We start from the raw sequence: 11,915 nt of genomic DNA on the forward strand, positions 1-11,915 counted from the left end.
TTTCAGTTGAGTTCTTGATGCAGGAAGAAGGGTGTTGGAAGGATAGAAAGATCAAATAACAAGGGAAGAAAAAGGAGAGAGTATTTGAAGTAATGCCTAAAAAGAAAGATAAGTTATATAGATACCGTCACTCAAGGCCTGGGTAGACAAGGTTTCTGGCACTTTTCTTGTTTCGTCAACAAGGCTCATAGAAGTGTCTGTTCCATATACGATTCACAGGCTGTCTACCTCCATTGCCAGATATAAGGGCTTGCGAGTCAACCCTTGGTAGCCCTAGTGTTAGGCAGAAATAAGTGTACTTTGATGTGTGAGCTCTGGATACACTGAAATGAACCAACCATGGAAATTTCCTTTATAGGTAGGACCAAAAGCCAGAATCTCAACTTGGAATTTATCACTCTGATAGTAGAATACAGTGAAAATGATAATCCCAAGGGTTCCACTGTTTCTTTTTACTGTTGCCACTTCCCTTGACAGCTATCTGTTTGGTTTCTGACAGTCCTTCACATCAAACCAATATTTTCAAACTTGATAATTCTATGACATTGTGCAATATTTGGAAATTTCTGCTGCTAGTAATTGTATTCCTGGCATGGGACGGACAGTTTTCTGTGAACACAGTAACTTCATTGCGGTGCTGAATCACAGAGAAATCTTTGTAAAGACATTTTAACGGCTCAAATTTAAGTTAAATTTTAGTTGCAGCAGAGCTACCAGTGCGGATAATTAAAGTGATGATCAACTAGTAATACCTTCCATGCATAGCCAGGTTTGCACGTGCGTATGTTGCAACACCTATATCGTGCCCTACCTTTCTGTCTAGAGGCTGGAGTTTTCTTTTTGATCTTAATTGTGAAGCATGTCAGATTTCCAAAGTTAAAAGTGTAGGGAAATGTGCATCTTAGAATTGAGGGACCTATGGCCACTGGTAGAGATTGGGGCACAGAGGCAAAAGGTGGCCAAGGTAGGAGAAAAGTACTAAATAGGGAGTTTAGTTCTTATCTTTACCATTAAGCAGAAAAGTCAACAAGAAGCTGTACTGTTGAAAGGTTTGAGTTACTTCACGTATGGATACCAGTACAGAAAAGAACCATATGACGTATTCATGTTTGTGATGGTAATTTAGCGGGAATTCATATCCACCTTAAGCTGGGTAGACTATTGTTATAAATCATTTTGGTGCTCTTCAGTTTTTGTTTTTTTTTTTGTCTTTTGCCTTTTCTAGGGCCGCTCCCAAGGCCTATGGAGATTCCAGGCTAGGGGTCAAATCGGAGCTGTAGCCACCAGCCTACGCCAGAGCCACAGCAACGCAGGATCCGAGCCGCATCTGCAACCTACACCACAGCTCACGGCAACGCCGGATCCTTAACCCACTGAGCAAGGCCAGGGACTGAACCCGCAACCTCATGGTTCCTAGTTGGATTCGTTAACCACTGTGCCACGAAGGGAACTCCGGTACTCTTCAGTTTTGATTTCTTCACTAAGAAAGTGATAGAACTGATTTAGAATTAGATAACCTTCAAGGTTTCATGTGGTTCCCTCAGTCCAACCTTCCACAATAGAATTTTAAGCACTGCATTTGGGAATAGATGTTTCTTTGGTGTCCTACAGATGAAAACCATGTTTGGAACAATGCCATGTGTTGTATATGATAATTCTGTATGATCACATAATAATTTATATTAGTTTCAAAATACATTGATGTAGCTCATTTGATAATATCAATGAGATGATGAAATAGGTTCGGAAGGTATTCTATTCATTTTACTAATGAAATGCAACCATTGTGGTTAGTAGGATACTAGCCACCAGGAGAAATCCTGCTATTGAGAAATAAAACCCTGTCAGAATAGCTTTCCCCGCCTTCATCTATTTGGCAAATCTACATGTTCTCTGGTTCTGACTTGAATATCCTGCGAAGCTCTTCTTGTTAACTCTTATACCTCAGCAGAGTTGAAGCACTTTGATCTGTGTCCTCAGGACTCTGGATTTGAATGATCTGTTTAATGCCTTACTCATCCATCGAAGTGAACTCCTCAAGTCTAGATACCATAAACCCTGTGGTCTACATAGTCCGTGGCATGTAGAGATGCTCAGTGAAAAACTGCAGAGTGAAATGGAAGAGTCCAGTTGATGAGCTGGTGTTAAAAGGTACTATGAAGTAGGGAAAGAAACTTGAGCTCTGTAGTAGGAAGAAAACACCTTGTATACCTGTTTTTAGGTAGAAATTTTGCCCTGTACATTCATTTAAAAATTAAAAACAAAACAATAACCTAGTTTAATGAAAGAGAAGTAGTTAGGGGTCAGATCTATTAGTAAAATAAATTTGCAATTTTAAAAAATGGGAATTAAAAGCTCATGAATTCATGGAAATTGAAAAATTTTCCCCCCTAAACTGCATTACTATGTCATATACACTTAACAAAAATCTTATATTTAATAAAAGATTTAGGAGTTCCCATCGTGGCGCAGTGGTTAACGAACCCGACTAGGAACCATGAGGTTGCGGGTTCGGTCCGTGCCCTTGCTCAGTGGGTTAACGATCCGGCATTGCCATGAGCTGTGGTGTCGGTTGCAGACGCCGCTCGGATTCTGCATTGCTGTAGCTCTGGTGTAGGCTGGTGGCTGCAGCTCCGATTGGACCCCTAGCCTGGGAACCTCCATATGCCGCGGGAGCGGCCCAAAAAATAGCAAAAAGACAAAAAAAAAAAGATTTAGAGTGGTGAAATCAAATTTAAAATCCACTCAAAAAATAAACCCTTACCTGGTTAAGCTTTGTGTTATGTGATGTTGTTTGCATTTGTCTAGAGACCTGTTCTTATTGAAAGAGTCTTAAGAGAAGGCCCCTTTTAGTACTGAGTTTCTCAAACTTGCCATAATATAATGGCCCCTTTGGAAAGAAAAACACAAATATATTTTTCATAATATTACTTAAGTTGTAAAGGCATGAAAATAGATATAAAATCTTTGCTTTTGGCTCTTTGACAACTGTAAACCAAGTCTGCATATTAAATATAAAAAACAACTACAAAGCTGACAAAAATTCAAATTAATACAGTTACTCAGTGTGACAGATGATATTTAGGTTTAACAGTAGAAAAAATATAGCCTTAAGTCTGATTCCATATAAAATCTGTTTTTATATTTTAACTTCAGTGATACTAAAAGCTGCAAGTGCCAGTTTTGATAATGTTGTTTAAGGTGGTATTAATTTCTTCAAGGCTTTGTAAGTTCAGGATAATCAGACCTCATACCTAACCAAACACTTGCTGGCAAGAATTCCTCAAATACCATTTTTTTTTTTTTTGGTCTTTTTGCCATTTCTAGGGCTGCTCCTGTGGTGCATGGAAGTTCCCAGGCTAGGGGTCTAATCGGAGCAATAGCTGCTGGCCTTTGCCAGAGCCACAGCAATATGGAATCCGAGCCGCGTCTGCGACCTTCACCACAGCTCACTTCTAGCAAGGCCAGATCCTTAACCCACTGAGGAAGGCCAGGGATCGAACCCGCAACCTCATAGTTCCTAGTCGGATTCATTAACCACTGAGCCACGACAGGAACTCCTCAAATACCACTTTTAATGAGATGTCAACTGTCATATTCACTTGCCAGTGAAATTAACATTATGACATTGAAATCTTTGTCAAATGGCTTTTTAAAACAATGCTAGAAGCGAGAATGGAATATGTCGCATACTTAAAAACCACATTTACTGCTAATGAACTTTTGCAGATTGCACTGCAGAGATAAGGACCCATGTAATACTTGGAGCACATACATGGTATTGGCTATTATTGGACTATTGGTTTTTGAAAATACCTTGAAAATACCATGCTATATCACCATATGCTTTGATAATTTCTTTTTTTGTCTTTTTTGTTGTTGTTGTTGTTGTTGTTGTTGCTATTTCTTGGGCTGCTTCCGCAGCATATGGAGGTTCCCAGGCTAGGGGTCGAATTGGAGCTGTAGCCACTGGCCTACACCAGAGCCACAGCAACACGGGATCCGAGCCACATCTGCGACCTACACCACAGCTCACGGCAACGCCGGATCGTTAACCCACTGAGCAAGGGCAGGGACCGAACCCACAACCTCATGGTTCCTAGTCGGATTCGTTAGCCACTGCGCCACGACGGGAACTCCTGCTTTGATAATTTAAGTTTCCTGTAGTTTTCACTCTTTCAGTTACAGTTACTATGAAACTCTTGTTTGTAGATTGTGCCAGGAGAACATTTGGCCTAAAGGAGATCTTAACCCAACTGAAGAAGCAGCAGTGTTTCTGGTTCTGCTTGTTTAGATAGCAGTTACCCATGATCCAGAATGTTGACTGTTTTTAATTTTTTTTAATTTTTTAATTTTTTGTCTTTTTGCCTTTTCTAGGGCCGCTCTCAGGGTATATTGAGGTTCCTAGGCTAGGAGTCTAATCAGAGCTGTAGCCATCGGCCTATGCCAGAGCCACAGCAGCAAGGGATTGGAGTGTGACCTACACCACAGCTCGCAGCAACCCTGGATCCTTAACCCACTGAGCAAGGCCAGGGACTGAACCCGCAACCTCATGGTTCCTAGTCGGATTCATTAACCACTGAGCCACGACAGGAACTCCCAGAATGTTTGCTGTTTATCTTAGATTTTTTTTTTTTTTTTTTCTTTTTCTGGCCCCACCTGTGGCATATGGAAGGAACTTCCAGAGTTAGGGGTTCGATTGGAGCTTCAGCTGCTGGCCTACTCCACAGCCACAGCCATGCCAGATCCAAGCTGCATCTGTGGCCTACAGCTTGTGGCAACACCAGATCCTTAATCCACTGAGCGAGACCAGGGACTCGCAGACATCCTCACAGACTTTATGTTGGGTTCTTAACCCACTGAGCCACAGCAGGGACTCCAATCTTGGATTATTTTTAAATGAAATATTAAAAAAAAATTCGTATGCAATTTTAGATTCCCTGTCTCCCAACATATTCCTGTTTGGGAAACACTGCTTTGGCAAATATTTTCTGATCACTACCTAGGACTCTAGGATTCAAAAATGGGAAAACAAAACAAAAAACCCTTGGACTTCCCTAATGTAATGAGAGACACTTTAACAGCAAACTATAAATAGATCAATTTGTGCTAACCTAAAGGTATGCAGAGAGGACTCTGGGAAAAAATTGGAAGCAGTTGCTCAGCTGTCTTATGGGTAGCGGAGAGGAGCGCATCATGGAAAATATCTTGTTTGAATAGGATCTTAAAGGATGAGAGAGTGGGTTTAAAGTAGGCAGAGAAGTAGTAATGTAAAGACCTAGGTCATGAAAGACGTAATTTTCGTAATGATGAGAAGGTTGTGATCCTGGATGGCACTTGTAGTGTGAGTGGTAGGTTTGGAACCCAAAAGTAAAAGTTTTAATCATTAGACCCATTGTTTAGCTCTTATATCATATATCCTAAGGGAACCATGGAGATCTTAGAACAGGGAGAATATTCATGGCAGTATTTTTATATGTAGTAATTACCACACTGTATTGTAATGTTCTCCTTCACTGTTCATTGGAGCTCTTCAAGGGCCATGACCATGAGTTATTAATCTTTGTATACTAAGCTTTTGGTAGAGTAACTGATAAAACTAGTGCGTAGAAAACATTGGTTGATGACTAATGAGTAAAGAGGATTCAGGAGTGAATGAGTCTTCTGTGGTGATGGTTTTAATTTTTTTTTCAGTGACAGACCATGTTGTGGTTCTCTTTAGAGCTATAAACCTTGAAAATGCAAATACATACAACATTTGGTGTATAGTTTCATGGGATTCATGTATCCCTGAAGCCAGCCCATGGATTCCTGGTTCAGAACTCCTCCTTAGGAAATTACAGCCAGGGAACATATAATCACCACCAAACCTCACTCTGAATAAACTATGTCTCTTTTAACAGTTTCTAAATAATAGATTACAATTGTATCTTTCTTTTATTTTTCTTGATGCTTATATTTTATTATTTTTCTTTCTTATATTTTTCTTGATACTTATATTTCCTTCATGCTTGGGAGGATTTAATTCAAAGAGCTGAACTATTTATGGAGAAAGGAAAAAAAATGACTAAAGTAAAACTTTGCTGGTCTGTAAAGATAATAGACCAAGTGTGCTAAGCTGCTTGAGGAGTTGCTGACGTTCCTGAGTTGGGTTTAGCAAGTGAATTGGGGGTTCTCCGAGACTATCCTCAGGCTTGATGTTTTGCAAGAAGGACTCACAGAACCCAGGAAGACTGTTATACTCATGGTTTTTATTTATTACCAGAGAAAGATACATATTAAAATCGTCAAAAGGAAAAGGGAAAGCATATGGGGCAAAGTTGAAGAGAAACCATGTTCAAGCTTCCAGATGTCCTCCCCCAGTGCAGTAGCACAGCTGCATTCCATAGCTTAGCAATGAAGTGTAGCATGTGAGAAGTGCTGACAACCAGGGAAGCTTATTGGAGCCTTGCTGTGCAGGGTTTTTATTGGTGGCTCAGCACACAGGCTTTGTAGCATTCTTATCAAGGAGAATATTTAAAGGAGTCAGAGCTCATCTCCCAGGAACTGGCCAAGGATCAGTCCTGAAGTTAGGCATGTCTTTGGAATGTGCAGGGTTTGAGCAACTTGGGCCTGCTGAGTTAACCCTTTCCTTCACTGCAAGTTAGCTGTTCAGAGTTAGTCTTCTTCTGGCCTGTCTAGATACTCTTTTTCTGGTTATGGTAGACCTCCTTGGTCTCATCACAGATGGCCATTCTGCAAACCTGGACTCTTCTGTTTCCTTTGCCAACATGTAATTGGAAAGTTTGATCTCTCCTTCACAGTTTCATGAGATCATAGTGAAATCTAAGTGGCCAATTCTGTCATTCATTCAGCGTTATTTGAATGTACCAGTCCTAGTGGTAGATGTGAGTTTATAGAAATGATTATTATGGATCTCTGCCCTCAAGGATCTTAGAGTTTCATAAGGAGAGGAAAAAATAATAACTCTGGGTAAGCAGTGTATGCTTTGGAGAGCACTTAACCTTGTTGGAGAGTTTAGTAGAGGTGTGCGTGTGTGTGTGTGTGTGTGTGTGTGTGTGTGTGTGTGTTTGGGAAAGTGTTGGTGAGAATTAGAAGACTTCCCTTCATTGGTTACTCCTCAAGTTGAACTATAAAGATCATATAGATAAAAGTGGGTATAGAGCTAGTGTTTCTCCAGTCATTTCTGTAGCCAGTTGCTAGTGTGGTTGGAGCATATATGTATTGTTACCTTGCTTATGAGAAAGTAACCTAATCCTAATTAGAACATACTGGTCTTTTTTTAGGGTTTACACAGGAATGTCTGGCTCAAGACAAATCTATTTCTTTTACTCCATTACTATAAATCCACCCTTGACATTTCCAACCTACACTGAGGCGGTAGTAGTATTTTCACATATTGCTCTCCAATGGGGGGTATATATAAATGTCTGGTTTTGGACTTACAGGAATAAGTATAACCTTTAAAAATTTCAATGTACCTTTTTTCAAATGGGTTAGCAAATGCTTACCTTAATGTTAATGAAATTACATGTAATAATGTTTATATACTTGGAACTTAAAAAGTTTTAGGAAAGAACCTGGGTCCAGATTTTATCATATTTGGCTCCTACATATGTATGCTTCTTAACAGAATTTGGAGCTTCTTAGAGTAACAGTTTTGTTTTAATTTTATTGGCGTATAGTTGATTACAATGTTGTGTTAGTTTCAGGTATACCGCACAGTGATTCAATTATATATGTACATGCATCCATTCTCTTTCAGCTTCTTTTCCCATTTAAGTTATTCTAGAATATTGAGTAGGGTTCCATGTGTTACACAGTAGGTCCTTGTTGGTTATCTACCCGATATGTAGTAGTGTGTACATGTTAATCCCAAACTCCTAATTTATCCCCCTGCCATTTCCCCTTTGATAGCCATATGTTTGTTTTCAAAGTCTGTAAGTCCGTTTCTGCTTGGTATGTAAGTTCATTTGTATCATTTTAAAAATTAAATTCCATGTATAGTGATGTCATATGATACTTGTTTTTGTCTGACTTACTTCATTTAGTATGATAATCTCTAGGTCCATCCACAAATTTTGTTTTTTGAACAGTGCAGAGATTGTATGATTGTAATAGAATCAGGAATGTATTAGTTTAGAGATTATGGGATAATTTCAGATTGTTAACCTTGAGAATTTTTTTCTGATAGGGTCTTTTTCTCTTTTTCCAGCATTACAGTGTTTCTGCCACCTTTGCACAAAAGACAATTTTACTTGTGTCACAGATGGGCTCTGCTTTGTCTCTGTCACAGAGACCACAGACAAAGTTATACACAATAGCATGTGTATAGCTGAAATTGACCTAATTCCGCGAGACAGGCCATTTGTATGTGCACCTTCTTCAAAAACTGGGTCTGTTACTACAACATATTGCTGCAATCAGGACCATTGCAATAAAATAGAACTCCCAACTGTTGGTAAGTTGTTGTATAAGATTTTTTTCTTGATACTACAAGAAAAGTTCTTAGAGGCTGCCACTGATTTTAGAGATGGAAGGGATCTTAGAAATTGTCTACCCCAGCTTATTCAGTTTAGAGGCAAGATCTAACTTGTCCATTGTTGTAGTTATAAGGGTAGCCAAGATCTTGACTCCTAGGTGTGTGTTGTTTGAGAAGGTAGTTCCACGATCGACTTTCTCTGAGGTCTGTTGTGCCTAAAAGAGTAACCTCTTTTAGCAAATCCTAATAAAGCCCATCACAGCAGTATGTCCTCACAGTGTCTCTACTTTGTTCTTAGAGTGAATTTTTTTACTTTTATAATACTCCAGACTTTTTTTTGGTGGGGGTGGGGTTGGGTGGGGTTTTAGGGCCACACCCGCGGCATATGGGAGTTTCCAGGCTAGGGGCCAAATTGGAGCTGCAGCAGTGGCAGTTCAGAGCCACATTGCCACCTACACCACAGCTTGAGGCAATGACAGATTCTCCACCCACTGAGGAAGGCCAGGGATAGAATCCGCATCCTAATGGATACTAGTCAGGATTCTTAACCTGCTGAGCCACAACAGGAACTCCTAGTGCTTCAGACTTTTAAAGCAATCAGTAATGGGCAGGGATTGAGAACAGCACTAAACAGTCCAGATATCTTATTTTGTAACTTCAACTTGCCTTATGATCTTTATGTATAAATTATTATATGATTTCTAGGTTTTTCATCATTCACCATAGTTTACACTTTATTTTATTTTATTATTATTATTATTTTTTGTCTTTTTAGGGCCACACCCACGGCATATGGAGGTTCCCAGGCTAGGGGTCCAATTGGAGCTGTTGCTGCCAGCCTACGCCAGGGCCACAGCAACGCCAGATCCGAGCCATGCCTGCAACCTACACCACAGCTCGCGGCAATGCCAGATCCTTAACCCACTGAGCGAGGCCAGGGATCGAACCCGCAACCTCATGGTTCCTAGTCGGATTTGTTTTCCCTGCACCATGACGGGAACTCCCCCATGGTTTACATTTTAAAACTTAATAAACTCTTAGGATTAGATTAATTTTAAGGCTCTGGTTTAGGGTGTCAGTCTGAGCTCATGTATTTAACTCTTATGTCATTTTCCTCAAATCCCAAATACCTATTATAATAATATATAAAGGAATAAAAAACAAGAGAAACCTGTATTAATGATAGTAGAATTAATGGAAGACATGCCACCCACATGCCTATACTTGTGAAGAACTCTGTAGTTTATAGAGCAGATAATAACAGACTAGTGAAAGAATCTCTTGCAGAATCCCACAGTACCTTAAGCTGATGAGCTGGGTGCGAGGTTAGGCTGCAAGTGTGAACTCTTCTCCTTTAAGAAGCACCTGCTTTCAGTACTGAGGGGCAGAACACATGGCTCACTTTCCACTCAGCTGGTCTAGGCATCATACTAATTATAGTAGGAAGCACAGGAGTGCCTGTTGTGAAACAGTGGATTAGGAATTTGACTGCAGTGGCTTAGGTTGCTGTGGAGGCACAGATTCAATCCCTGGCTCAAGTGCAGTGGGCTAAAGGATCTGATGTTGCCACAGCTGCAGCTCAGAATCATTCCTTAATCTGGAAACTTCCATATGCTGTGGGTGCAGCCATAAAAAGGAAGAAAATAGGAAGCACTGTTGTAGCTCAGGGGAAAAAGGCCAGTCCTGCCAGTTGTGGAAGGAAGGCAGTCCTCCAGCTAATTCAAGTGATAACAGCAAAGTAAAACCAAACATTGCATGATAGGGAAGCTCCCTGTGGTAAAGCTCTGTCAGACTGTAATTTTTCTGTCTTTTATGTAAGCATCTGCAATTCTAATGTGACAAAATGATAATTTCAGAATTTCCCATGTTCATTGTTCAGGCTTGAAATATTCGAATGGAGACTCACAAAACCTTATAAAGAACTCACTTTATATCTAATGCTAAAATACGCAAATCCTTCATCCCCAGGTTCCTGATAATCAGAAAGAAAAAAAAAAAATTACCAAATGGAAAGATTCCATGGTTCAAAAGAAGTGAACTGAACTGGATAAATCAGAGTAGATGTCATGCTATGAAATAGACTTACCACATGATAGGGAAGAACTTTCAGACAGTCTAAGATCTGTTTTTAGTTGTTCACAATGAAATGAGAACATTTCACAATTGGTAAAGATTGTTTTCATATGAAAAGTTCAATTGATGAATTATTTTTTAAAATGCAGTATTGAAAGTGAACAGCAGACTGGATACTATAATTTTATAGTGAAGTGTGAGACAAACTTTAGGCAAGACAAACTTGAGAAATTGTGTTATAATTCAGAGAAAAAGATAGTTGTGAGCAAATTAAGATTTACAGAGGACAGATCTAGGTGATCCAGTATGCTTAATATAAAAATTCCAGAAAAAAACCAAAAGAACAGTCAGAAGAGAGAATACCATGCAAAATTAATGAAAAATACTTAGCCAAATACATGTAGTCAAAAAAAGTATCAGTTTTCAAGAAAAAAGTTGTATATACATTCAGCAGAAGTTTACACTGCTTACCTATAAAAGGAAAAATAAAGGTCAGCTTTTCTGCTTTTTTTAAATACCAGAAGGCAGTGGAATATCATATATTGCTTATTACCCAGAATTCTTTAGATGAGCCAAGATTTTTCTATATATAAAGGCAATCGCCATCTTTAGATAATTAACTATTCAGTGTAAAAGGACTCATATATCCTTTTTGAAAGAAATTACTAGAATTAGGATTCATTATCACCAGAAATCAAGCAAATAAAAATCTCAAGAATGGTGACGATGTGATGTGAAAGAAATGGTGCTGAGCCATGAACCAGCAAATCTCATGATGAATGCCAAATAGTTGTAATTAATGTGTTTCTGAAATTGTCCTTAAAAGAGACTATAAGAAAATAAGTGATCTCAAATTAAAAGTTTAAGTAAGTAGACTAGAAAGACTATAAGAAAATAAGTCGTCTTGGAGTTCCTATGGTGGCTCAGTGGTTAACGAATCCAGCTAGGAACCATGAGGTTGAGGGTTCGATCCCTGGCCTCGGTCAGTGGGTTAAGGATCCGGTGTTGCCCTGAGCTGTGGTGTAGGTCGCAGATGCGGCTCAGATCCCGCACAGCTGTGGCTCTGGCGAAGGCCAGCGGCTACAGCTCCGATTAGACTCCTGGCCTGGGAACCTCCATATGCTGCGGGAGTGGCATGAAAAAAATTGGTAGAGATCTATACACACACACACAATACTGAAAGATGAATCTGGGGAGAATGGTGAGGCTATAGATAATTTTTTTTAACTTTTGCTTATCTATATTTGTACTTTTTTCTCTCCTGCTATGAGCATAATACTGGCCTTGAAACAAGATAAGCCAAACTACTTTTTTAAAAAAAAGAAAAAATGACTTAAGAAATATTTAATGGGAGTTGTTC

At 39.4% G+C, this 11,915-nt stretch overlaps 1 protein-coding gene across 3 annotated transcripts in view; it reads left to right on the plus strand.

Moving 5' to 3' along the window:
• The window catches only part of TGFBR1 (transforming growth factor beta receptor 1), a 60,549-nt gene that overhangs the window by 22,203 nt on the left and 26,431 nt on the right, over positions 1 to 11,915 (plus strand). For 2 of the 3 annotated variants that reach the window (XM_047768027.1, XM_047768026.1), the window contains exon 2: positions 8,216 to 8,461. In XM_047768027.1, coding sequence (XP_047623983.1) covers positions 8,216 to 8,461 — 246 coding nt within the window. Of the gene's footprint in view, positions 1 to 1,980; positions 2,152 to 8,215; positions 8,462 to 11,915 lie in introns of all 3 variants that reach the window. The other variant, XM_047768028.1, reaches the window with a different exon arrangement.

The sequence above is a fragment of the Phacochoerus africanus genome, chromosome 2 (genome assembly GCF_016906955.1).
Source record: "Phacochoerus africanus isolate WHEZ1 chromosome 2, ROS_Pafr_v1, whole genome shotgun sequence".
Taxonomy (NCBI): Eukaryota; Metazoa; Chordata; class Mammalia; order Artiodactyla; family Suidae; genus Phacochoerus; species Phacochoerus africanus.